A 24,615-nucleotide genomic window follows, 5' to 3' on the forward strand; every position below is an offset into this window, starting at 1 on the left:
TACACATAATATAATAAATAAATAAATAAATATTAAAAAAAAATAAGAGTTGTTGTGGTTATGGTGTCTCTTCATAGCAATAAAAACCCTAACTAAAACAGGTTGGTAGCAGATACTGGGGTATTGCTGTGATAGACCTGACCGTGTTTTTGTTTGGAGGAAATTGGACTTTGGTACCTTGGCTTATAAAAGCAGTGGAATGCTTTAAGTACTACTTAATAGACCATACTAGTAGGAACATGGAAGACAGAGGTGTTAAGTTATTTGAACTCTTGGAGGCTCACTCAAGAAGTTTCAGAGAAAAAATTTAGTATATGGCCTAGAGATTTTTCTTGCAATATTTTGGTGAAGAAAGTGGCTGCCTTTTGTCCTTATCTGAAGAGTCTGCCTGAGGCTAAAGCGAAGAATTTTGGATTAAGTTTTGAATTAGTTCAAATGGCAGTGGAAATCTCGAAACAGCCTATTATAGACTGTCATGTGGCTATTAGTGGTAACCCTAATGAAAATTTATAATGAAGAGGAGCAAGCTGAGCAGGGTAAATTACAAAATGACAATTTTGTGGAGGAACGAGCACCAGGAAGTGGAATAAAGCTAACTCCTGTGTTCAAGGAGATGAACAGATTAAGAAATAAAACAAAGGGAACGGTGCTCTCAGGGCAAGATCCCACCCAGCTACGGTTTCGACTTGTGAAAAGGAACTAGAGAAAAGCTTAGAGCTGGGTATGGTGGGGCACACCTTTAATTCGAGCACTGGGAAGATGGGGCTGGTAAATCTCTGAGTTTGAGGCAAGCCTAGTCCACAGAGCGTTTCATCACAGCCAAGCTTAGACAGTGAAGGACAGAACGCTGGTAAAGATGCAACTGAATGAGGGAACCATGCTCCAGCCTCAGTAAGCAGCAGAACTTGGCAGCTTTGACCACGTGGTTCTGACTTTAGAGTTAAGCACAGAAGAAAGGAGTTATGGAATTTGCCTCCATTGCCCAAAGAAAGTCACTGAGGCCAGGCGTGTGCCAGGGGTGTCCCTGAAAAGAGGCCCAGAGAAGTCGTTGAGTGAAACTGTGAACTTGAATCCTAGATTGCCTTGGAGGACCTAAAATGTGAGAGACGCCAGTGCTGTGGGATACCTGCCAGGGAGAGCCGCTAACTGGGAGCGGAAACTGCCAAGGAGAAAGAAGTGTGCTCCGGTCAACAAAGCTGAATGGAGTTGGAGATCTGAAGAGCGTTTTGGCATCAGACATGGAGATGCAGAGTCTGGAGTTTGCCCAGCTGGGTTTAGGTCTTGCTTTGGTCCAGTATTTCCCCACTATGATCCCTTCCCTGTGGTTTGGAATGGCAATGTATATCTTGTGCCTTTACATATTAGAAATATGTGATTTTCTTTTTTTATTTTTACTTTATAAAGTAAAAGAAAAGGCTTTGAACTTTGTACTTTTAAACATCGTTGAGAATGTGACAGACTAAGGGGACTTTTGAAAATGGACTAAACGTATTTTGCGTGATGATACCCGTTACAAATTTATGGGGGCCAGGGAGTGAGATGTGGTAGTTTGAATGTAATTTGCCCTCATAATCTCATGGGGAGTGGCACCACTAGGAGGTGTGGCTTTCTTGGAGTGGGAATGGTCTTCTTAGAGGAAGTGTGTCATTGTGGGGGCAGGCTTTGAGGTTTCCTATGCTCAGGATACAGCTGAGCGTCTCAGTAGACTTCTTGTGGCCTGCATATCAAGATGTAACCAACATCACATCTGCCTGCACGCTGCCATGCTCCCTGCCATGATGATAACGGACTGAACCTCTGAAATTGTAATTAACCCATCCCAATTAAATGTTTTCTTTATAAGAGTTGCTGTGGTCATGGTGCCTCTTCACAATACACACACACACACACACACACACACACACACACAAAAGAAAAAACAAAAAACAAAAACCAACTAAAGGCTCCTACTTACAAACCATCAAGGAAACAGGGTTTTCTGTCCTATAACCACAAAGAACCATGTTTGTAGCTATTTCCTCCAGATGGAAACATTGCCCTGTGGGGGATACAGAGTGGATCGCAACTCATGAAATTCCCAGTATTTGTGAGGACCCTGCTGAGGTTTAATAATCAGTAAGCAACCCCTGAGAAGGAGACTTGGTAGTCTAGCTACCCACAAACTGCGCAGGGAGCTCCACTGTGCAGCTTTTGTAAGTTAACACCCTTAGAGGTTTTAGTAATGCAGCTGCCTGAGTCACTCACGCTTCTGTAAGTAACCCATCGTGCACGCTCCTGTAAGCAACCCCAAACTCAGCTAGGCTTAGATGGAATTATTGCTTTGGTTTGAAATTACTTTCTCCATCTAAGTTGAATAGAAAGAGTACCCACCCCGGGAAAAGTAACTTGACTTTGGCCTTGTTGATGTAAGACATGTCTGCTCACCTTCCTGCATAACTTTCTGTCTTTGCCGGTGCTGCAAGAACCTGAATGGGCCATCAGCATAAAAGTGAAATGTGGAAAGGCTCAGGCTTGACCAGAGTCTACTGAAGGGCCTTCTGGAAACAACTCAAAAGACAATAGCATGCTCCCACTGGTAGTCTAAGCAGTAAAATGATTGCAATCTCTCGCCTCGTGTAGAATACAATAACTAAATTTGCTCAGGGGGATTTAAAAGCTACAATCTAACCCTTTCTTCTTTGACCAAGGAAACTGAAACCAAGAGGAGCCACAACAAAAAGGGGGAAATGCCAAATCTGTGGTTTCTCCATGGGAATGCTCTAAGAACATTCCTGTTTCTTCTGAGTGTTCAGCTACTGCATCTATTTTTCCCTAACTCAAAGGGCTGTGCCAATGGCTAAGAATCACCTCCGAAGAGTTCAAAACAGCCCTTTGTAGACAAAGTCGCTGTGTCTGGAGTTAAGAAGACCTAAACATTTGAGAAACTGAGCACCATGGTTTCCATGGTGACTGCTGAGGAGACAGGTGCACATTCTAATGAGGCTGGCTATTCAGCCAGCACCCAGGGAGCAAAGGCTGTGGGACATTCCAGAAAAATTCACATATACACAAATCTGAGTGAGTGGCTAGCCTGCCAGCGAGCTCTCCTCTCAGAAGGGACAGCAGCTCTGAGCTCTGTTTCTGGTCCTGGGCCAAGTTCCTGCCAACCCCTTATTCCATTTAACCATCACCAAAGCTTTCTAAAGTTGTTCTGGGCTCTGTCGCCTTTTGCTGATAAAGAAATGGAGGCAACTTCACAGGACTGTTGGGTTTTTGAATGTGACTATGACCCAGCTATGCATCTGATGAAGGACAGAAAGACGTGAGAATGACATCAAAATTAAGTAAGAGCACAGAAATGGCTAAGCTAACCACAAGTTTTATTAAGTCAAATGACCAGGAATGAGTTAAAGGGCATTGGCAACCTTAGACCCCTCACATCTGTCATACATGCCTGCTACAGAGGTCAAACTTATCATTAGCAAATAAACTCCTCAAGTCAATGTTCTGAAGAGGAAAATAGGTACTAAAAGAATAGCAATGTTCCACGCCTTAGCATAAAGGAGAGATTTGGTGTCCAGTTGTTGAGGGAATGTTCAGCACCGAGAGGCAGAACGAGGAGGAGCCATGAAGCAAGAGACAGGAAGCACAGAACAGAGGACAGAGAAGTTCAGAATCCAGGATGCCCTGGAGACACTGCAGGAGTTAAACAAATGAAGGGATTCTAACAATGAAACAATGGGTTTGTATTTCTCTACATCATTTTAAAAACAGCAAAGAAATCATCTTCCATCTTTTCCATTTGTTAAGTGTTTGTATGTGCATATGCACATATACACATGCAAATGTAAACATAACCCATAAGTGGAAGTCAAGAGATAATTTGTAAGGGTCGGCTCTCTTATGACCATGTAGGTTCTGGAGATTAAACTCAACTTTTGGGGTCCCCAGAGTACCTTTCAGCCTGCTTGCCACCTTGCATCTTTAAGGGGCGCTAAGCTATGGTTCAAATGTGACAGGTGTTGGCTAATGTGATCTTTAAAGGTGAGGCCTTCAAAGGGGTTAAGTCATGAGGGCTCCTCCACCAATGAAGTAATAGCCCTTACAAAAGAGTCATCCTCCAGTGTCAAACCCTTTTTCCTTTCCATCCATCCACCACATGGGGCCTTAGCACCCTTCTCTCTAGAGGTCACAGTGACAATTGCACCTTGAGAGTGGAGCGCAGCCTCTCACCAGGCACCTGCACCTAATCTTATACATCCAGTCTCCAACCTGTGGGGAGTAAGTTTCTGCTGTGTATGTGCCTTCCAGCCTCGGGCTTTTCATCAGAGAAACGTAAACAGACTAAGGCGTTGAGTGTGCCTCACCTCTGTTGGGGATACCTGTGTTGAAAGCCCACACTTAACCTTCTTCGATTTTGTACTCACATACCACCACAAGTACTTATACCACCCACCACAAGGCAGGAAGGTATTCCAGAAAAAGACATTTAGGTACAATCCTCTTTCTACCATTGGCCAAAAGGTAAAATGCGCTCATAGCATCCAGCTCTTTCATTTGGACAGAGCCCTTGCTGCTGCTTCTAAACCGTATTAGGCCAAAGCCAACGAATCTGGTAATGAGGGTTTAAATTGGTGCAGTACTCACTCGGAAAACCTTTTCCACTCTTGCAATGCTTTTGCCAAAGATGGTTCCAAGTTGGTCTCCAATTCCAGCCAATAAGAAACCAAAGAGCGGAATCCCAAAGATGGCATATAAAATACAAAAGATTTTGCCTCCTTCAGTGCTTGGAGCAATGTTCCCATACCCTGGGAAGAAAGAGTGGAGAGAAAAAGAGGGAAAGCAGTGAGATGGCAGAGAAAGTAGAGCATTGACCAAATGATCCTCGGAATTCATGTTCTCCAAAGCCCTTTACATTGCAAAGCAGTGCCCCCTCGCTTTTCTCCATATAAATAGTCTCCATGTTTCCAAGAACTTAATATACTTAAGAAATGTGTGGTCGGCCTGAATTGTGTTTCTAATGGAAATGATACTTTTAAAAAATGGCACACATCATGGACACAAAAATTTTCACCTTTGGCTGGGAGGAGGCGGAAACTTTTTTTTTTCTTTTTCTCAATAAAAAATTAAAAAAAAAAATTCATCTTTGCCTCTGTAGACAAAAGCCCCTTCTTATAGTATCATCCCACAGGTATCCTCTTTGCCTGGTCTCACTGTGTTCAACATCTGCTCTCAGAGCAGTAGGTATTGAACATTAAAAAAGAAATATGGTCTACTACAAACTCAGATGGGACAAAGGCTTGCCTTTCCCTAGCCCAGGAAACCTGATGAGTAAGCAAAGCCTCTGTGTCTCTTTCCCCCATTGACAGTGAAGTCTAGTTGTGCCCAGCTCTCTTTATTAGAAATGGCACACAATCACCAGCTCTTGTATCTCCACCCACTACCCTTGCACCCAGAACCATCAGAGCCAAATAAATGTTTGTGGATGGAATCTATGTTTGAACACGAAAGATTCCGTCTATAGTCAGGCCAATTAAAATGAGTTTCACAGAGTATAGTTGTTTGAAAATATGAACATCTGCATTCTTTTTTCTTTCTTTCTTTCTTTCTTTTTTTTTTTTTTTTTTTTGGTTTTTCAAGACAGGGCTTCTCTGTGGCTTTGGAGCCTGTCCTGGAACTAGCTCTGTAGACCAGGCTGGTCTCGAACTCACAGAGATCCACCTGTCTCTGCCTCTCGAGTGCTGGGATTAAAGGCATGCGCCACCATCGCCCGGTGAACATCTGCATTCTTAAGAGGCTTGCCATTATGTAAGTAATTCAAGTATCATGAGTATTAGACTTTATAGTGGTTTGGAAGAAAATAGCCCCCATATGCTCATAGGGAGTGGCACTATGAAGAGGTAAGGCCTTGTCAGAGGAAGCATGTCACTGGGAGGAGGCTGTAAAGTCTCACCAAGCTAGGCGCATTATGGCGTCTCTTCCTGCTGCCCAAGGATCCAGATATAGAACTCTCAGCTCCTTCTCCAGCACCGGCTGCCTGCAGGCCATGCTTCCTGCTATGATGATAATGGACTAAGCCTCTAAAGCTGTAAGCCAGCCCCAATTAGATGTTATCCTTTGTAAGAGTTTTTGTGGCCCTGGTGTCTCTTCACAGCAATAGAAACCCTAACTAGGACAGCCTTATTCCATATAAAAGGGGCTTATAATATTAGTACAATTTACATAAGATGTAATTGATATTCATTTTCTTGACAATTAGCATTACACACTTAAAACAGCCAATTAACCTTCTCCCCAATTCAGACAGTTTAAGTGGGGCCTGGTTTTGAATCCATGCAATGGATGAGGTATTGGTCCATGGCAAGAGACACATTAGAGAACATAGCAGAAAAGAACAAAGTTCTCAGCATGACCAGAAAAGAAAACTCGTTCTTGGTTGTCCATCATTCATGCTCCCATGGGCCTGCAGAGCTCGCTGTTAGACCCTGCTTGGGATGAGTCACTTGGCTGTTTTCCTTAGCAATTTTCTGTTCAGAATCATTCAAACCTCTTACCACAGCTTATTTAAACTTCTCTTTCCATTTCTTAGATGAGTGTGCAGGCAAGACTTCCTAATCTTATTTTCTTTTGCTCACTATCATGTTGATTTAAATGTGCAACAAAGCTCCTGGGACTTCTCTAATGCTTTTAGGAGCTTACACAAAACGATCTTGCTAAGCAAACTCACCTAGATTAGTCTGATTTTCACGCACTTACTCTGTTAGAAAGAGAACGAGCATGCCCCTGCAGCCTCACATCATAGGGGCTGGAGGTGAGCCTTGGAAACATTCTAGAAACTTGTAGAGACACTAACAATTTTAGCTTGGCTGTCTTGCGACAGCCTTATTTCAGGATATACAGGTTTTCTTTTAGCCCATCTCAGAAAGATATTGCAGACGTAAGCAAACGGAAGCCCTGTCCCTGCTAAGTGTGCATTTATTCATCCAGACAAGCTCTACACATGTCCTGAGTGTGCTCACAGAGGATGCAGGTGTCACCATAGAAGCACCAGCGAAAAGTAAGGAGGTTTCATATCCACCTCATAATACCCCACTGTCCTTAGACCCGTGGAATCTCTCCAAGACTTAGGGTATTGAAAACATTCAAGGAAAATGTGAACCAGAAGAGTATTTGGTGGTAGCAGTAGTAGAACTGGCCAATATTTCACAGATTAGAATAGCAAAGTAAAATAAAATCGAAGTTCTCCAGTAAGGGTGTTAATAAGACAAAGTTCAAATATGCGTGCATGCATGCATGTATGTATGTATGAATGTATTAATGTATACAGTTGACACAATGTGTGTGTGTGTGTGTGTGTGTGTTTGTACCTTGAGATGCATTAGCTCAATGACTTAAGTGGATCCATGATCATGCCGGCTGGGTGGTAAATGAGGTACTTCTTAGGCAGCAAAATACCATTGAGGCTGAGAAATAGAGCACTTCACCTGCTGCTCAAAAAAAAAAAAAAAAAAAAAACTAAACTGGCACACTGGAAGTAGACATAGGGAGAGCAAAGGCAGTCCGGAAGGCCATCTACCAACCAGCACTTCTGACTCTAAGCAAAAGATGGCCAGCTGAACAGGAACACTGAGAAACAACGAGGTTGTTGTAGCAGAGGACCAGATGGGTCTTGGATCTGATCACCCCTGAGTAGAAAACATCTCAAAGTCCTTAAGGAAAAAGCAAGTGTTTAAAGACGTGATCCTGAGACACAAAGAACTTTCCACATGCTTCTTAGGTGCCCAGATCAAATCTTTGCAACACCATGACTGTGAAAGCCACCTGTCCGCACCTGCAAGGATGTTGTATTGCATGCAGGAGCTCTGCAAGTCAAACAGGACCTCACACTTAGAAATGTCCTGTGTTGAGGGCAAAAGAGTCTTTGTGCACATAGATAAGCACTGGGGAAATCATAAAAATGACATCTCTTCAGAGGAATGAGGTATATAGCTGTCCCTCCTAAAATGCTAGGAATGGCTGGAGTTTACAACCTGGTGATCCTTGCTTGTCTGATGAGCCAGGCTCTGACCTTATTTCCCACAATTTATGCTTCACTTATTCCAAACTTAAATCTTGAACATGATTTCTATTCCATAAAACTCAGTGGTGTCACTTGAACTTTACAAAAAGGTGACTTCTATGTTATCTTAGGGTCAGGCCAATCCTGACACTCACGGGCATTATGTTTACCTCAGTTCTTCTACCTAGACCCTAAATCTTGGACACTATATCAGAATCAACAGAACTTGTCTTTGAGGAAAAAAGCAACATCTACTTTGCAAAGAATCTCAAGGTAAACACGTCTTAAATTTATTGCTTACTTGGGACTGAGTTAATTGTTATCAGAAAACATCTTTCCAAAATTGTTCTGTGCTTAAATACGGCTAAAGTAAATGATCTGGCGTCAGACTCTTGAAGTCTTGGACTAGCAACAGCTACCTAAATCAGATGAAACTGAGATTCATTCTTCTCTTGCCCATATTATTTCCCTGACAGCTGTAAACCCTAAGAGACCTTCCATAGTCAGTCCTGTGCTTGTTTAAATGTTCTGATGCTACCATGTTGATATTCTTAACTACTTTTTAATAATGAAACATGTGTTTCCGTTCTGCACCAAGCCCTGCTAGTCCTGGCAGGTGACACTGGGTGAATGACACAAGACTCCACTGCTTCTTTACTGTGACCTAATGGGTAAGTTAATTAACTCTTCCGGGTCTGATTCCTACCATTAGTAATAATGTGATCATTTCCTGCCTTTCTGGAAATGATGGTCCATATAAAAGCATCCACACACAAGAGTCAACATCATCCCTCCAGCTTACAAAAGCTAGTTGCTATGGGTCTACCAGCAGAGGCAATAATCAAAGGCAAGGGGGGGCTTCTCATATCAGAATCAGATATAAAGGAAATAAATAGTTGCAAGGCACCTTTGACCCAGAACAGTCTTTTTTCTGGTTTGGACAGGTTCCTAAATGTATTTATTTTGCTGAATGACTATTCCCAGATGCCCAGAAGAGACCAGTTCCAGGAGCCCGTGCAGATAACAGAGTTCAAGGATATTCTATTCTCTTATATAAACACCATATTTGCATATAAACCTAAACACTTCCTCCCATATAATCTAAACTACTTACAATAGCTAATGCAATGTAAATGTTATGTAAATTGCTGTTCGACTGTATTGTTGAAGGGATGATGAGATGGAAAAACAGTACAGTGTGCATACATTTTTTTCATTTGAATATTTTCAGTTCATAATTGGTGGACTCTATGATGTGAAAACACAAATACAGAGGGCTAATGATACAAGCATAATCTCTTTATATATCAGCATGCAAAAGGCTCTTTTGAGAAGTATATTGATATTGAGTAATAGGGTCACTTTTCAGAAAAGGCCTTTCGTACATACATAACTTCATGCTGCTCATGAGAGTCATGAGGAGAGCCCTGCAAAGTTCTGGGCCCTTTGACAGAGCAAAGGACTTTTCCCTTCTTTGGGCCTTTCCCAAGGAAACAACCTACTTCCTGCATAAAGGTTTGCACTGTGGTGTCAAGAGGGTCACAAAAGTAGAAACATCTTAATCCCTCCACAACATGAGACTACAGTATGAACAGTGAGCCGAAGGGGGCCATCGAAGATGGGCTTTTCAGTGAACTCCAGAGCTCTAACACTGCTAATAAGGGAAGCGTGAACAATATTATCTTGCAAACTATATGATCTGGAGCCAGCAGACTAGGATATGAATGGCTGGTTAATGAGATAAAGCTTCCTGGGATAACTGCTCCACTTGCCCAACTCCGGGAGAATGGGCAACTTCTCAGGGGCAGCTGAAGAATGGCCAGCCCTGAGATTACTTGCAAGCCTCTTTGCAAGTCTTGAAATGAACTTACCATAAGTACTTGGCTTTTTTGACAATTTGTTTTCTCACCTCATTCTTACTTACATTGCATCAAGCCATTTTATTTTAACTGCTCTAGCTGTCTGGCTTTGTTATGACACTTTGGGATTAAATTTTACTCAGCTAAATAGTACTCAACTTAGAATTCATTATGTCTTAGTTAAGAGAAAGAAAGGGAAAAGTTGCGTAGGACAAGGACCCAGCCTCCTGTAATCTTCGAGTGGTGGGTTATATTTTTGTTTGATTTTCTTTTCATCCTTGCTTTGTACTGGTTGCCTGCTGGTAGCCAGCATCTTTGTGATTTGGAATGCTGGAGTGTATATTTGGAATATACAACTGCTTAGACACAGTGTCCAGCCTCTTTCCACAGAGGTAGCAGCCTCTCAAGTAGCCAAGACGAGGACACATGAACCCAGGGGCTCATCAACAGGGCAGCTTGGCCTAAGACTTAAAGCAAGATTATGTGGCCCAAAGATGGCGGCTACAGTAGCCAGAAGAATCAGTCACTGGTCATGGGGTCAAAAGATACTTATGGAATCCTCTATCAACTCTCTTCTGTCTGTATACATTGGTTAGAAATGTCTAGATTATAGAAAATGTAATGTCAACTAGCTTAAACCTAAACAAAGGGAAATCCCTCTGACTGGAAATATAGAAAATTTAATGTTTCTTAGTACTTTCGCAAGTAGCTCCATTCAGAGCTCACAGGCCGTGAGCAGGATCCACTTACCTCTAGCCCTTTCCTTACCCCAGCAGGGTTAGCTCAAGTCTAGACAAAGTAACCTGCCAAGGGAAGACAGTGAGGGGCAGGGGCTTGGCTCTTCCTTCTCTGGATTTGCCACCAGGGAGGAAGTGAGGAAGCCATTTCCTCCAAAGTTCAAGCAAAATTCTCATTGGCCATCTTTGAACTGATTATTCTGGCCACAGACTGAATTGCTTTGTATAGATATCGTCATTCGTCTCCAGAGCTAGGGCTCATGAGTGGAAAGGGAAGATTGTAGATACTGTTGTTGGGACAAAGATGAATTTAAAAAAATTATGAGTGATGGGTGGTCGGAACACTAAGTGAGTGTCAATAAATACCATCAGTGCTTTTCTGAAAGCCATACCGATACTTCAGAGTCCAGCATGGGTCCTGTCAATGCCTCAGACAAAACTCTGATTTAGCAATTTCATACAAGGAAATGAATAGGGTTTTTCAATCTATTATATGTAATATCCTCTAAAATCTCATGGATGCAATACCGGCATTTTGAGAGCATTTTCCAAAGTATACCTTTTGAAATGGCCAAGACTTTCTCGAATTTAATTCTTTTACAAATCCTCTTAATAAAATGCATGATGCCTTTCTTCATTCTAATAACCAGACTGTCAAACACATTCTAACATGACATCATTCTTCTCTGGTGGATGACTACAATGTCCTTGGATTGGCTAAAGTTCATAGCATATGAGGGACCAGGTCACATACTTTCTCTGTTGGGTGTAGGGAGTCTGTGAACTCCAATGGCCTAACCTGATTTGGAGGTCATAAAGGCTTCTAGGTGCAGACCTACATGTATAATGGACACTTGGAACTCTGACAACAGCTAGTGTTAATGAGTTTAAGAATTGCAGATGTAAAATAGCTTGTCATCTAATTAGATTAGAGAGTTGGTGGTTAATTTTAGTTTACTTGACTGGATTATGACTACTCAGAAAAGCATTATTACAAATGTGTCTGTAAAAATGTTTCAAGGTGTTTCCACAGGGCATTGTCATGTGAGTTGATGGACTAAGTGTAGAAGATCCATCCTCAGTGTGGGCAGGATCATTGGCTGAGGGCATTATAGAACTAAAAGTGGAAGCCATAGAAAAGATGTCTTTCTATCTATCTATCTATCTATCTATCTATCTATCTATCTATCTATCTATATCTCCCTCTGCCTGTCTCTCTCACATAAGCATGTACAACTCAGAAACATTTTGCTTCTCCTACTCTTTGACATCAGAACTCCAACCTCTCTGACCTGTAGTCAACAAGATTTATACCACTGGCCTTGTGGATTTTCAGCCCTTTGGCCTCATGCTAAGAATTATACCATCAATATCCCTGGATCTGAAACCTTTGAATTCAAATTAAACCATCCAAAAGCACCATATGGCTTCTTCCATTGCAAGTAGCTTGCCAAATGGACCTGTCTTGGGATCCTGATTGCAGAAGACAATTCCTCTGCCCCATGTCTATGCACATATCACTTAAAGCTGACAACTCACATGCTAGAAGCCACACTAATCGTGTTAAGGCAAACACTAAACAGATGGTGTCAGCTAAAATTGTGTGGTGGAGAAAGATGGGAAAGGGAAATGCCATCACTCATAATCAGGATCTATGCATACTGGCTAATGACTAAGACATCAAGGTTATTATATACTATTATAAAATAATGGCCAAGACAAAATTCACAGTACCTGAGTATCAGAAAACAAAAGGTTCATAAAAATAAGACTGACACTGTTGCAGAAAGGCAGTAGTGATGGTTTATATGAGGGTAAGTTGCTAGAGCATGTGCAAGGGTCTGCTCCAGGCAAATACCCAGGTTTTTATGTAGTCAAACTATCCTAGGAAGACAGAAACAAGGAAGTGGACCGGGAAGGAAGAAGGAGACCAACGCTTCCGCTTGCACAGTGGGAAGCTCAAAAACAATCCCTAAAACTGAAAATTCTAGAAGTAGCAGTACCAGTTTGGTATATAAGACCCCAGAGGTAGGCACTGAAACCATCAGACAAAGAGATGGAAGTTATTTTCTCAGGAATAATAAAAAAAACTAAAGAGGGAGAAAGGGTGTTTTGTTCCTCCATACCCAACTTTGTAGATCATTTTCATCCCACTGTCTGAATTCTACCAAGAAGTGCCATCTTTACAATGGAATCTGAACACAACAGAGCAATCTGAGTTCAACTGGTCAGGCCGTGCCTTCTCCCATTGCCTTGGCATTAGGTTCCTTCTGTTGAAATGCTCTTCATTTGGAAATACCCACCCTGCTCTGGTTTTTTACTGAAACAGCTGTGTTCACTGGACCAGGTAGGGAGAATCTGGTCCCACAGTTTAAGAAGACAAATTCTGTCTACCCATTCCTCAGAAGGGTCTGCAGAGGAAAAGATAGTAGTAAATGGTTGGATACCTATGGTCGTGATGACAGTTCCAGCAAAGAAAAAGGCACTTCCGAGGTCCCAGTGGCTGCTGCTGTTGGAAGAGTTTCCTACCGGGCTGACTCCTGCATTGTCAGCATCGAGCGCATGCTGCAAAGAGAGGAGAAAGCACAAGTGAGAATCTGATCATTTGCTGTACTGCTCAAGAACCTGCGAGGAGCTAGACACTGCCGGTGCAGCAGAAAAAAAGGACAGGCTTCAAGTGGCATACCATACGCCCATGAAAATCAGAGGATGACTTCTAAGTGGGAGAAACATCTAAGATTTAGAGTACTTATATAAAACTTTACATAAGTTGAAATAAGACTTAACAGGCAGGGGTGGCCTCAATTATACAAAATTCACGCATACTGCTGTGTGTCCAGATAGATGTCTACCAGAGCGTTCACCCGAAGTGGTCATTTCTGGAAAGGCAGGCTATAGGTTTCTTTTTCATCCACCCTTTTCTGTATTCTTAAAGTGCTTTCCACTGAGTTTCTTCCAACAGCAAAGGAATTTAAAATTGAGGCACCAGGTCAAATCAGCTTGGTTCTGCGTTTTATTAATACCAGAATCTTAGATACTTACCTCAACCTCTCTAAGCCAAATTAATTTACTTGTGAGACCTTCCCTTGCTATAAGGAATTTTTTTTTGAGACAGGGTTTCTCTGTAGCTTTGGAGCCTGTCCTGGAACTAGCTCTTGTAGACCAGGCTATCCTCGAACTCATAGAGATCAGCCTGCCTCTGCCTCTCGAGGGCTGGGATTAAAGGTGTGCACCACCACCACCCGGTAACATAGCTATAAGGATTTAATGAGGTGGTCCCTTTAATATTATCAGCCCATGACTGTCTTTGGTAAAGACAGCCGTGTGATTCGGAGACATGGCTATTCAATGTATAAACATCATAAAGTGGACCAACACAAAAATTACTATGATATCAACAAGATTACTAGGGCCACCATCATGTACATGGCCCATTTTTGACTGCACTGTTATGCAGTACATGGCTATAGCATCAGTTCCCTAGGTATCATTGTGGTGCTCACACTCACCCACATCTACCAGTATTGTATTACATGATTGAAATTGAAATTGTATTGGGGAGAAGGGGTGTGCAGGCACCACGGTGCACAGATGGAGTGCAGAGAACAGCCTGAGGGAGTCAGGTCCCTCCTTCCAGCATATAGGTTCTTCTGAAGGAACTCACATGATCAGGATTGGCAGGAAGCCCCTGTTACCCAGGAGCCCCCTCACCAGTCCTGCCCTTGTTTTATTAATCAGCCTGAACTGACTCCTCAGTGACCACTGGAATCCCATACTCTTTCTCAGTCACTACCTCCTCATCAACCCACAATGGAACTGTCCCCAATCCATATGGTCCCTCACTCCCTCGTTGTAGTGATGAGGCAAGCAGGCCTGCTTTTCATCTCGCCCAGCTCCTGCATGGCTAGCTTAGCCCCAGAAATAATAACACAGAAACTGTATTCATTTAAACACTGCCTGGATCATTAGTTCTAGCCTCTTGTTGGCTAACTCTCACATCTTGATTAACCCATTTTCAATAAATCTGTGTAGCACCACAAGGCTGTGGCTTACCGAGAAAGATCCTAACCTACGTCCGTCTCGGGCCAGAGATTCATGGTATCTGCCTGACTCTGCTTTCTTTCTCCCAGCATTCTGTTCGGTCTACTCTACCTATCTAAGCTGCTGTCTTATCAAAAGGCAAAGGCAGTTTCTTTATTAACCAATGAAATCAACACAAAACAGAAGACACTCCAACATCACCTTGTGCTTCTTCTCCCCAGTGCCTCAATCTATATATTACAGCTCCAAAATTGTCCCCTTCCCAAATTTATGTTTGTGCACCAACTCAACATAACCCTAAAATTTGTCCCCCACTTCAGCATGAGTAGAGGAGGATAAATCCTCCCAGGGGCCCTTCCTGAGCTGGTCCTGCCATCCTGTTTCAGGTTGGCTGCAAAGGAGTTGATATCATGCATCCCAGGCACCTGCAGTCCACAACTGTCAACTGTAATGAGAAGCCTTCCACCTAGAAGCTTCCAGGAGGAGGTGACGGAGGCATGAGCTGCTTAGAGAGATTGAGACTCCACATTCTGGACAAAGTTGGAACTGCCCAGTGTAGAGAGGGCAAGGCATAAACAATGAGACACATTTCTGTGTCCTCAACAGTGCCCATTAAGCTTGGCTCAGACACATAGTGGTTGTCGCACATTGGGGAACAACTGGAAAGTCCTTATTCTCTTCAGTATGAATGCTTAATGAGATCAGTCAAGCTTTCTAGGACAGGGATAAGTGACCTGTTCTATAAATCGCCACATGATGAATATTTTATTTAGCCTTGGCGGGTTACATAGAGTTTTTGTTGTTTATTTTTTTTCTTTCTGTCCTTTTAGAAATAACTGCTTAAATATGCAAAAATACCTTTCCTACTTCAGAGGCAGTATGAAAACAAGCTGTCGAATAGATTTTGCATGCAAATACGACTGACTAGATGACAGGGTAAAAACAGTCTCTGTTTAAGTCTTTAGTCCTCCTTGCCCCTAAGGATATGAAGCATTATGAAGGGTAGAGCCAGCGATGGTTTCTGACATGAACGCAGGCACCCCAGAATTTAGCAGCAGCTGCATGGGCTGTACACAGATGTTTCTGTCAATGGCTTGAATCAGCCCTGGGTGACAGGACTACTTATTAACCCGGTGCTGCATTCTGATCTACTGAGCATTGGTACATGTACACGTGGGTGTGCATGTATGTGTGGCAGCCAGAGGTCACTCTTGGGTGTCATCTTCTGTCGCTCACCAGCTTGTCTTAGAAAGGAGATCTCTCACCAAGCCTGGAGATCACCAAATGTCTAGGCCAGCTGGCCAGCAAGCTCTGGGATCCACCTGTCTCCCCTTCCTCAACACAAATATTGCACATCAAATATTGCACATGCAAGCCATCCCACCTGGTCGTTATGTGGATGCTGGGGTCCTCATACTTGCATCTCAGGCTCTCTGCCAACTAAGCCATCTCCCAGCCTCTCCTCTGTTTTTGAGGGAGATAGGTGGGGGAGTTCTTGCTCCTGCTAAACCTCACCTTCCTTGTGCTGTGTGAGAGCTATCCAACCACGTCAGTCTTAACCGAGTCTTAAATCCTTCCTCACTATCTATCCACCTCTGAGGATGCCACTCACAGGTGATACCTCCAGGACAGTTCTAGGCCTCGGTCACTTGAGCTTCAAATCACACCACCAATACCTAACATTTCCATAAAACCTGAAAGAAGGTTATGTTCAGCAGAGCCTCACACTGCTGAGAATTTTCCACAAACATCATACATAAACCCAGTGCCACACAGAAAATACAGATTTGCAAGAAAGACAAATGGAAGTGATTATTGCTGCACTGAAAGATCTGAAGTAAGATGCCTTTTCAAGATTCACTTTTCTTGAATAATGCAGTTAATGGATATTTAATGTTTTTGCATGCAACCTTCAAAAGAAGTGTTTATCAACTGAAGGGGAAGGAAACTAATTCTCTTCAAGCACCGGCATTGAGCCAGGCACATAAGAAGTACCTCCAAGTTTACTCACTCCCCAAATCCCAATAGGGTGGTATCGTTCCCACTTCAGCAATGCTGCAGCAGCTATGAGAAAGTCGACTAATTCATCTGAGGTCACAAAGCCAGGAAGCAGAGAAGCCTTGACCCAAACCCTGTTTAGCCCAAAGCGGATGGTTTGGCTCGATTCTCTACACATGATACCCAAAATGCACTCTTTTTCCCCTTCCATCCTCATAACCACATGAAGACCAAGCATGGCCATTGTCCTAGCATGTAGGCAGGAGGGACCTCACAGCAATCAGTAGCTTGGGTACTTGCTAGGAGCACCTCTGTCTGATAGTTTCATATCTGTGAAGTAAACGCCCTTCTTTCCCCTAAGTCATATATAAAGTGGGCAATGTACCCGAATGCCCAGGGAAGCTGTTCTAAGGAAATTGTATAAAAGGGCTGCTTTGGGCCCACTGATATTCTAGACAAAATCCACTAGGAGCAAGACTTGAAAGTAGAAAGAAGGTGAAAATATACTTTCCAGCGAGCCCCCAAACTCTTGGTAAGGTTTTAGATCTTTGATTCTATCTAAAATTAAAATGACTGGCTGGGCAGTGGTGGCACACACCTTTAATTCCAGAACTCAAGAGGCAAAGGCAGGTGGAACTCTGTGAGTTTGAGGCCAGCCTTGTCAGCAAAGAGAGGTCTAGCCATGGCTACACAGAGAAACCCTGCCTTAAAAAAACCAAAAAACCAAAACAAAGCAAAACAAAAATAATAAATTAAATAAAAAGGAAATAAGGTTTAAATGACCAGTAAACCTGGTTAAAACAGTTACCACTTGAATTTGGAGGATCAACTCTTTAAATTGTAGCTGATAAAAAAAATACTGCATTTCTGAGGTACCATGTAAGGCTTTAGTATATGCTGTACTTTGTGTAATGTTCAAATACAGCAAACATACTTATACCCCCCAAACAATTATCATTTACTTATAGTGAAACTACTTAAAATTTATCTAGCATTTTTAAATTATATATAATAGGGACATTGTTCTAACTAAATAGCAGTAATTTTAAATGTCTATGGTTTTAACATTAATTTGTATTTAAAATTAATTTTATTTAAAATTAACTTTATTAATTTTAAAGTACTATCCAATGATTTTAATGGTCTGAGCTCAAGTAAACATTGTATAATTAAATGAATTTTTAATGCTTTTATTATCTTTGTATTCATGCCACAAAAGTCAAGCTAAAGCTGGGTGTGGAAGTATGCATCTTTAATACCAAAACTTAGGAAACCGAGGCAGAAAGAGCAGGAGTACAAGGCTACACATAGAGTTCTAGGCCAACCTGGGCTTCATGACACTGTCTCAAGACAAAAAGTGGGGAGCGAGATAGGAAAGCACCCACTTCATGAACATTTAAGCAATGACACAACTGTACTGTGTATATTGAGTTTAAAAGACGTTACATGGGGCTGGGGCGACAGCTCAGAGGTAAAGCACTTGTCTCGCTGTTTAAGGCTTTAGCTAGATTCAACTCCAGAACCTCCAAAAAAAAATAAATAAAGTTGTATGTGGTGAAAATTCAACCAACATTAACATCGGTTTGGGTCATAACCTCTGACTTGGTGAGCATGTTCTGTTCGCCTACAAATTCAACCACAATCAAGTCCAAGAGGTCTTAGAGTAACAGATGGCAAGGGATGGGAACATGATAGATGGCTGGGAAATGAGGTACTGATAGATGAGAGATAGATAGATCATAGGAGATGGGTAGGTGATAGGTATGCTATTGATAGATGGTTCATAAATAGAAAGACAGATGGATGGATGGATGGATGGATGGATGGATGGATGGATGGATGGATGGGTGGGTGGGTGCGTGGGTGGGTGGATGGATGGATAGGTGGGTGGGTGGATGGATGGATGGATGGATGGATGGATGGTTGGATGGGTGGGTGAATGGGTGGGTGGATGGGTGGATGGATGGGGAGGGAGAGAGAAAGAGAGAGACTACATATAAGAAGACATCACTTTGTATTCTAATTCCACTCTTTGTTGATGTTCCTGTTTGGCCCCTGAGTTGGAATTCTAGCACCAACCCAGCTGCCTAGCAAGTGACTCAAGAGGGCACACTACAGCAAGTCTTGAAATGAATGAACAAGCTAAGAGAAGGGACATAAGCACATAACTTTCCTGGGGGGGGGGGAACATTTCTACTTCTTAGCATATGAGATGGCCATTAAATAACAACCACCACCCCACAAATACACGTGTGGCCATGTGAAATGAACTAAAAAAAATAAAAATAAAAAGGAGGGGCAGACAAAAACAAGAAAGGGAACTGACTTGGAGGAGGGCATCATCTAAAAGAATCTGTATCTGTCTTCCTCCCCACACTGCTATATTCCAGTACCATGCATCAAGACCACACGGAAAGTATAAGAGAGAAGCTACAGCCTCCCAGAAAGAGCCTGTTGTGAGGTGAACAGGGGAGGGAGAGGCGACTCCTCCTTGCAGGACCCCTAGCCAGGCTCCTCTGTCGGGATGCTGGGCTGTGTAAATCACACTTCCACACAACACGAGACGCCATCATGAGCGTTAGCGCTGCCCAGGGATAAATGATGGCCCACAGGGGATTCATAACTGTCTGGGGCTTTTCTTCTATGATCTGTGTGCTTGGTGAGATCATCTGTTTCTTTCTCTTCTTAGGAAGCACCATGAAGACAAACAACCCAAGAGCTGTAATCACCTGCTTGTCTCAGATTAGCTGAAGAAATCAACAGATTTGCACCACACGCATGGGCGCCGATAGCTAGGGTAACCGTTGGATTTATTGTCCTAACCAGGACATTTCCAGAACAAAGACTGCATCTGTTAAAAATTAAACTAGAAACACAGCTCAAGTGTAACTCCGGCCACAGTCATTTTGCTAATAATTTACACCACAGGACAAAAAGAAAAGACCATATCTGAGGGTACACTCACAGCTCCGGGTCCCCGAGGTTCTTCATCCCTACAGGGCACCGTCAGCAAAAGAACTGATGAATTGGATACTTGGTCAGGGGGGTGAGGTGGCATGGGTGTGTGAGTGTGGGAAGAAGCTTCATATGCATACTAAAAGGGAGCATGCATATGAATGAACAGAGAAGGAAAGCCCCAAGCCCAGTAAGAAAGGCACAGGAAACCGCATGTGTTACAGCCCTTTTAAAACACCCTCAGTGGTTCAAAACTCCAACAGTGGGGTGGTAACCCGCCCTCCCTCCTTTAACAATAGAGGAAGAGCCTTAGGTGAGAAGCAGAAAGATGATATTAATTTGTTTGCAAACCTCTTTCCTCCTTTCTCCTGCCTCAGAAGTACTCAACACATAAATATTTCACAAACTCAGCCAGGAGTATGCTGGGGCTGGGGGAGGGGAATTTAGCTGCAACAGAAAATCAAACAGCAACGCTGAGAGCCAGAGGAAGTCTGGAGCCCTGCTCAGCTAGGCAGGCTGCCAGGGTCAGAGATGTCCCTGCCTCAGTACAGACAGGTAGAGACCCTTAGGGATGTGACTCTTGCAAATATAAATAAAGCAACAAATATTTGGATTGTGCAAGTCACCCAGATTCTGAACTTGTTTTCTCGTCTGTAAAATGAGGAAAGGTCATCTCCCTTACGAGGCTGTTATCAAGGCTTTTGGAAAATGTGTGAAACAAAGCCTGGTGGTGATGGCGCACACCTTTGATCCCAGCACTCAGGAGCCAGGGGCAGGTGGATTTGAGTTCAAGGCCAGCCTGGCCTGCAGAGTGAGTTCTAGGACAGCCAAAAATACACAGAGAAACCCAGTCTTGAAAAACTTAAAAAAGGAAAAAAAAAAGTATGGAACAGTTCAGATAGCAAATTCTCATAATGATGACGATGATGATGACGACAACGATGATGATGATGATGATGATGATGATGATGATGATGATGATGATGATGATGATAATGATGATGGAAATGAATCCCTAAGTTCCTATGAGTGCACCTATTAACCCAGCCCACACAATGACTGTGCATAACAGTCATCACTGGTCTCCATGGGACATGTGACACTGAGAATAGTGGAGGTACCTGGGCCACAGCTCACATTTGGAGGATGGCAAATCTAGCCAGTGATGCTGTTAGAATCGTCACCAGGAAGAACATTGAGCCAGACTCTGGAAAGTTGGATCTGTCCATCCCAAGGTGTTTCTGTCTTGTTTTGCTTTGTTTTGTTGTCATTGTGTTGTGCTTTGTTGCTGTTGTGTGTTGTTTCCCTCCCCATCTCAGATCACTCTGCTCACCACACCTGTCACACACCTGGTCTGGGACATCTCAAGTGCTTGTGAGAGAACTAGAAAAACAGAAAGGAAGCTAAGGTCATCTTCTGCTCAGGCAGAGGGTCACTGTGAGATGAGACCTCTGCTGGCCGGGGAGAATTTGACACAATTCAGAGGCCACCCTAACTGCACCACCTCAAAGCCCTCAACAGCCCGCACCACCCCATCTTCCTGAGAGGTTCTCAGAAAGACAAAGGGAGAGGCACCCAGGAGCTGTAGCGTGGGGTTTCTTTCCTGCTGCTTTGAATATTCAGTTATGTGCAAATATTAGCCTTTCCTCGGGTCCCAGGAGAGGCCGGTAGCAAGCTTTCATCGGGACTTTATATCCTGACCATAAATCTAAAGTGAAAGCCACCTGCAGAAGGTACATGAGCAGCGGATCTATTTATAGGATTAGAGAGAGCCAGGATGGGCCAGCAGACATCCCTAGCCTACAGTCTTAAGACAACCTAGACTTTCTCATGATCCCAAGTAAGTCCTTTGATCAGGGGGGAGCGGGTTCTAAAACTCAATTCATTAACGCCTGAATATAATGACTAATTTAGCTAGATATTGTCATCGTGGACCAATGATGTTTGGGGGAGCTTATTTAACGTCTTTCTGAATTGTGCCATAAGATATAGTAAAATTTCTCCCCCACCTGATTGTTAGAAGAATAAAACAAACCACAATGAAAGCACTAAGCCTACTAAGACAAGAATACATGTGTCAACACTGATATGATCAATAAACTCTCAGACAAACGAAACATTACCCTTTCGTCTTGGTTTGGGCTCAGTCTCTACAAACCGAGTGATGCATTTCCAAGGAATGTTGAAAATTACCCTGGTCTCAAGGAGACTATCCGATGGATGCTCCATGGTCTGGCAAGATGGCTCAGCAGATTGAGGCACATGCTGCTAAACCTGACTGCCTGAGTCTGATCCCTGGGATCCACATGGCGAGAAAGAGGTGACTCTTGAAAGTGTTCTGATTGCCACAAAGGCACAGTGATGTGCGTGCCCCCCTCCACCAACACTCAATAAAAAAATGGAATTAGGAGACTTAGAATAAAATAAATAGATAATCAAATCACTGACTAGTCTATGTAAGCGGTGTGAGCAAAGAGAGAGTATTAGAGAGAGCCTGAACTTAGTAGATGATTAAATCTATGGCTCCAGGGGCCCCTTGTTTTCACTGTACTTGACTCCATTGTTTGACCCCTTGTTGTTCTTTAGTGTTCACCTTGACCTCAGCCCAGAAAAGAACGAGCCCACACATACTCCCAGCTTCTCTCTGATAAGCACAGTCTGATTATGGGGAAATAAGTAAGTTGTGTAAATCAGAGGCACTCCAAAGAAAGTTCTATAATACCCTTAAAAGTAATGATAGTAACCAGCATATGCAATATGCTAGACTCTTTGGTTATCATAAAAACCCTGGATAGTACATGGAACTCTTCTCAATGAGAATATTCTCAAATGAGACCACAAAAAGCAGAAGTAATTTGTTCAGAGGTATGATAATTAATACGGAGCAAGGCTAAAATGGCTTAATGTCTTTAATGCCAGCCCTCTCCTGTCTTCTACAGGCAACTTTCTATTGAGTCTCTAAACATTTTTCTAACCTTCGACTGTTCTTTCACTGCGCAGGATGACACGGACAACTCAGAACCGACACAACTGCTCACATTTTAAAGAACCCTAAGGTCAACCTTGGGGGTCATTCTGAGCCCATAAGCTTTTGCCTCTTCTTCCTATTTCTGTTAAGAGAAAAAGAAATGTTCTCAACACAGACTGAAAATCTACCCTTAATGATAGCTCTTGTACTCTGAATTTCAGACAGAACGTACTGGCCTAGTCCTAATACCTATGTTTAGACCCAAAATCATATTCCTGCAGAAGCCGGCTAGCAACCCATCATTATTGTCTACCCCACTCACGGGTGCATGACCCCATCACAGGGGTCCTGGAGGTCAAGTCTGAGACGCTCCCTTTCCATGAATGGGAGCCTGAGTGCTTCCTAATCATTTAAACCAATCACATTGGACTCCATCCAAGCCAAGTCAGTCTCCTCAACCCAGAAATAGAGCATTGTGGTTAAAAAAGCAAAGTTTCTGGAGCCACGCAGTCTTGTCTGCATCTCAGTTCTTCCTCTGACCAAAGCCTGAGCACATTGTCTGTTTCTCTATCCCTTGGTTGCTTACCTCTCTGAGGATCCCCAGGGAGAGTAGATAGATGGGACACACTCCCGGCGCAATGAGCAACAAGCACCAAGCCTAGATGAGCTAGCCATACAATTTCTGCTCAAGGCTCTTGAAGGACAGGCAGTGTTTGCTTCATACTTTTTAAAACTGCCAAGGGCACAACGTGGTATCTACTTCATGACAAGTAGCCAAATATTAATTATCCAAATGAAGAACACAGATTAGAAAAAATAAGAATGACTGTACAAACCGCCATCAAAAATTCATCATTCCCCAATATATACAGCAACACCTTTAACAAAAGCCAACACAGGCACATTTGCGTTGAAAAGCAGACTTGCTAGCATTTATTTCTGGGGTTTTGGTATTGTTTTTCTGGGAATTTTTGGGTTTTGTTTTTGGAACACCGAATCTTTGTTTGCTACTTTCCAGGGCCGTGCCAATTTCTATTATCTCTTTAATATCTGGCTTAAAAGCTTGAGATCACAAAACAGTGGCAGAACCAATAGCCCCAGAAGGTGGCGGGGGAGGGGGAGCAATAACAATAATGAAGTGGAGGCCTGCACAGGCAGGCCAGGGCTGCAGGCCTGATCCCGCACACACTGAACAATTTTCTATGTGACTGATTTGCTGACGAAAGGGCAGTCCCTCTGACTGCTAGACACCGGGGAGAATTATATCATCCCTTAGAGCCATGTCCCTGGGCACTAAGAACCCAGCTGTCACTGTCAGAGGTCACCTGTCTGGGCTGGCTGGATGAGGAGCAGCCTAGGTTAGGGAAAACGGAGAGATGATCTGGTTTTGGGACTCTGAAATCACAGCCTGGTGCATGCATATCTCAGAAGCCATGTGTGGTGGTTTGAAAGAAAATGGCCTCTATAGGCTCATAGGGAGTGGCACTATTAGGAGGTGTGGCCTTATTGGAGGAAGTATGTCACTGGGGTGGCCTTTGAGGTTTCAAACGCACAAGTCAAACTCAGTGACTCACTCTGCCTGCTGCCTGCCAGTCTGGATGCCGAGCTCTCGGCTTCCTTTCCAGCACCATGTCTGCCTACCTATTGCCATGCTGGCCACCATGATGCTAATGGACTAAACTTCTGAACTATAACTAAACAATTTCCTTCATAAGAGTTGCCGTGGCCATGGTGTCTTTTCGCAGCAATAGAACATGGACTAAGACATCATGCCTACCTTACAATGGTTTCATTCCTAAACATGTGGAGGCTCAGGAGGCTGCAGTGCAAGCAAGAGAGAAAGAGCTTTGGGAGATGCACTATTGGCAACTAAACCAGAAATGAAGGACTTGTAGTTCATAGCAACCACAGAATTTTCTGGAACTGAGGACTCATCTTGCCTAGTCTGTTTTGAGGCCTTAGGTAGAACATCCAGTACAACAAAAATATAAGATTTTTAAAAAAGGATTTTCTGGCCAG

At 43.1% G+C, this 24,615-nt stretch overlaps 1 protein-coding gene across 1 annotated transcript in view; it reads right to left on the reverse strand.

Annotated features, from left to right (window-relative positions):
- Kcnk10 (potassium two pore domain channel subfamily K member 10) overlaps window positions 1–24,615 on the reverse strand; it is a 128,071-nt gene that overhangs the window by 44,702 nt on the left and 58,754 nt on the right. Inside the window, exons 3-4 of the mRNA XM_050151522.1 lie at window positions 13,082–13,199; window positions 4,627–4,787 (exon numbers count right to left, since the gene is read on the reverse strand). Of these exons, the coding sequence (XP_050007479.1) occupies window positions 4,627–4,787; window positions 13,082–13,199 (279 nt within the window). The remainder of the gene's footprint in view (window positions 1–4,626; window positions 4,788–13,081; window positions 13,200–24,615) is intronic.

Source organism: Alexandromys fortis, unplaced genomic scaffold, assembly GCF_014885135.2.
Source record: "Alexandromys fortis isolate MF-2015 unplaced genomic scaffold, M_Fortis_MF-2015_v1.1 scaffold_63, whole genome shotgun sequence".
Classification (NCBI taxonomy): Eukaryota; Metazoa; Chordata; class Mammalia; order Rodentia; family Cricetidae; genus Alexandromys; species Alexandromys fortis.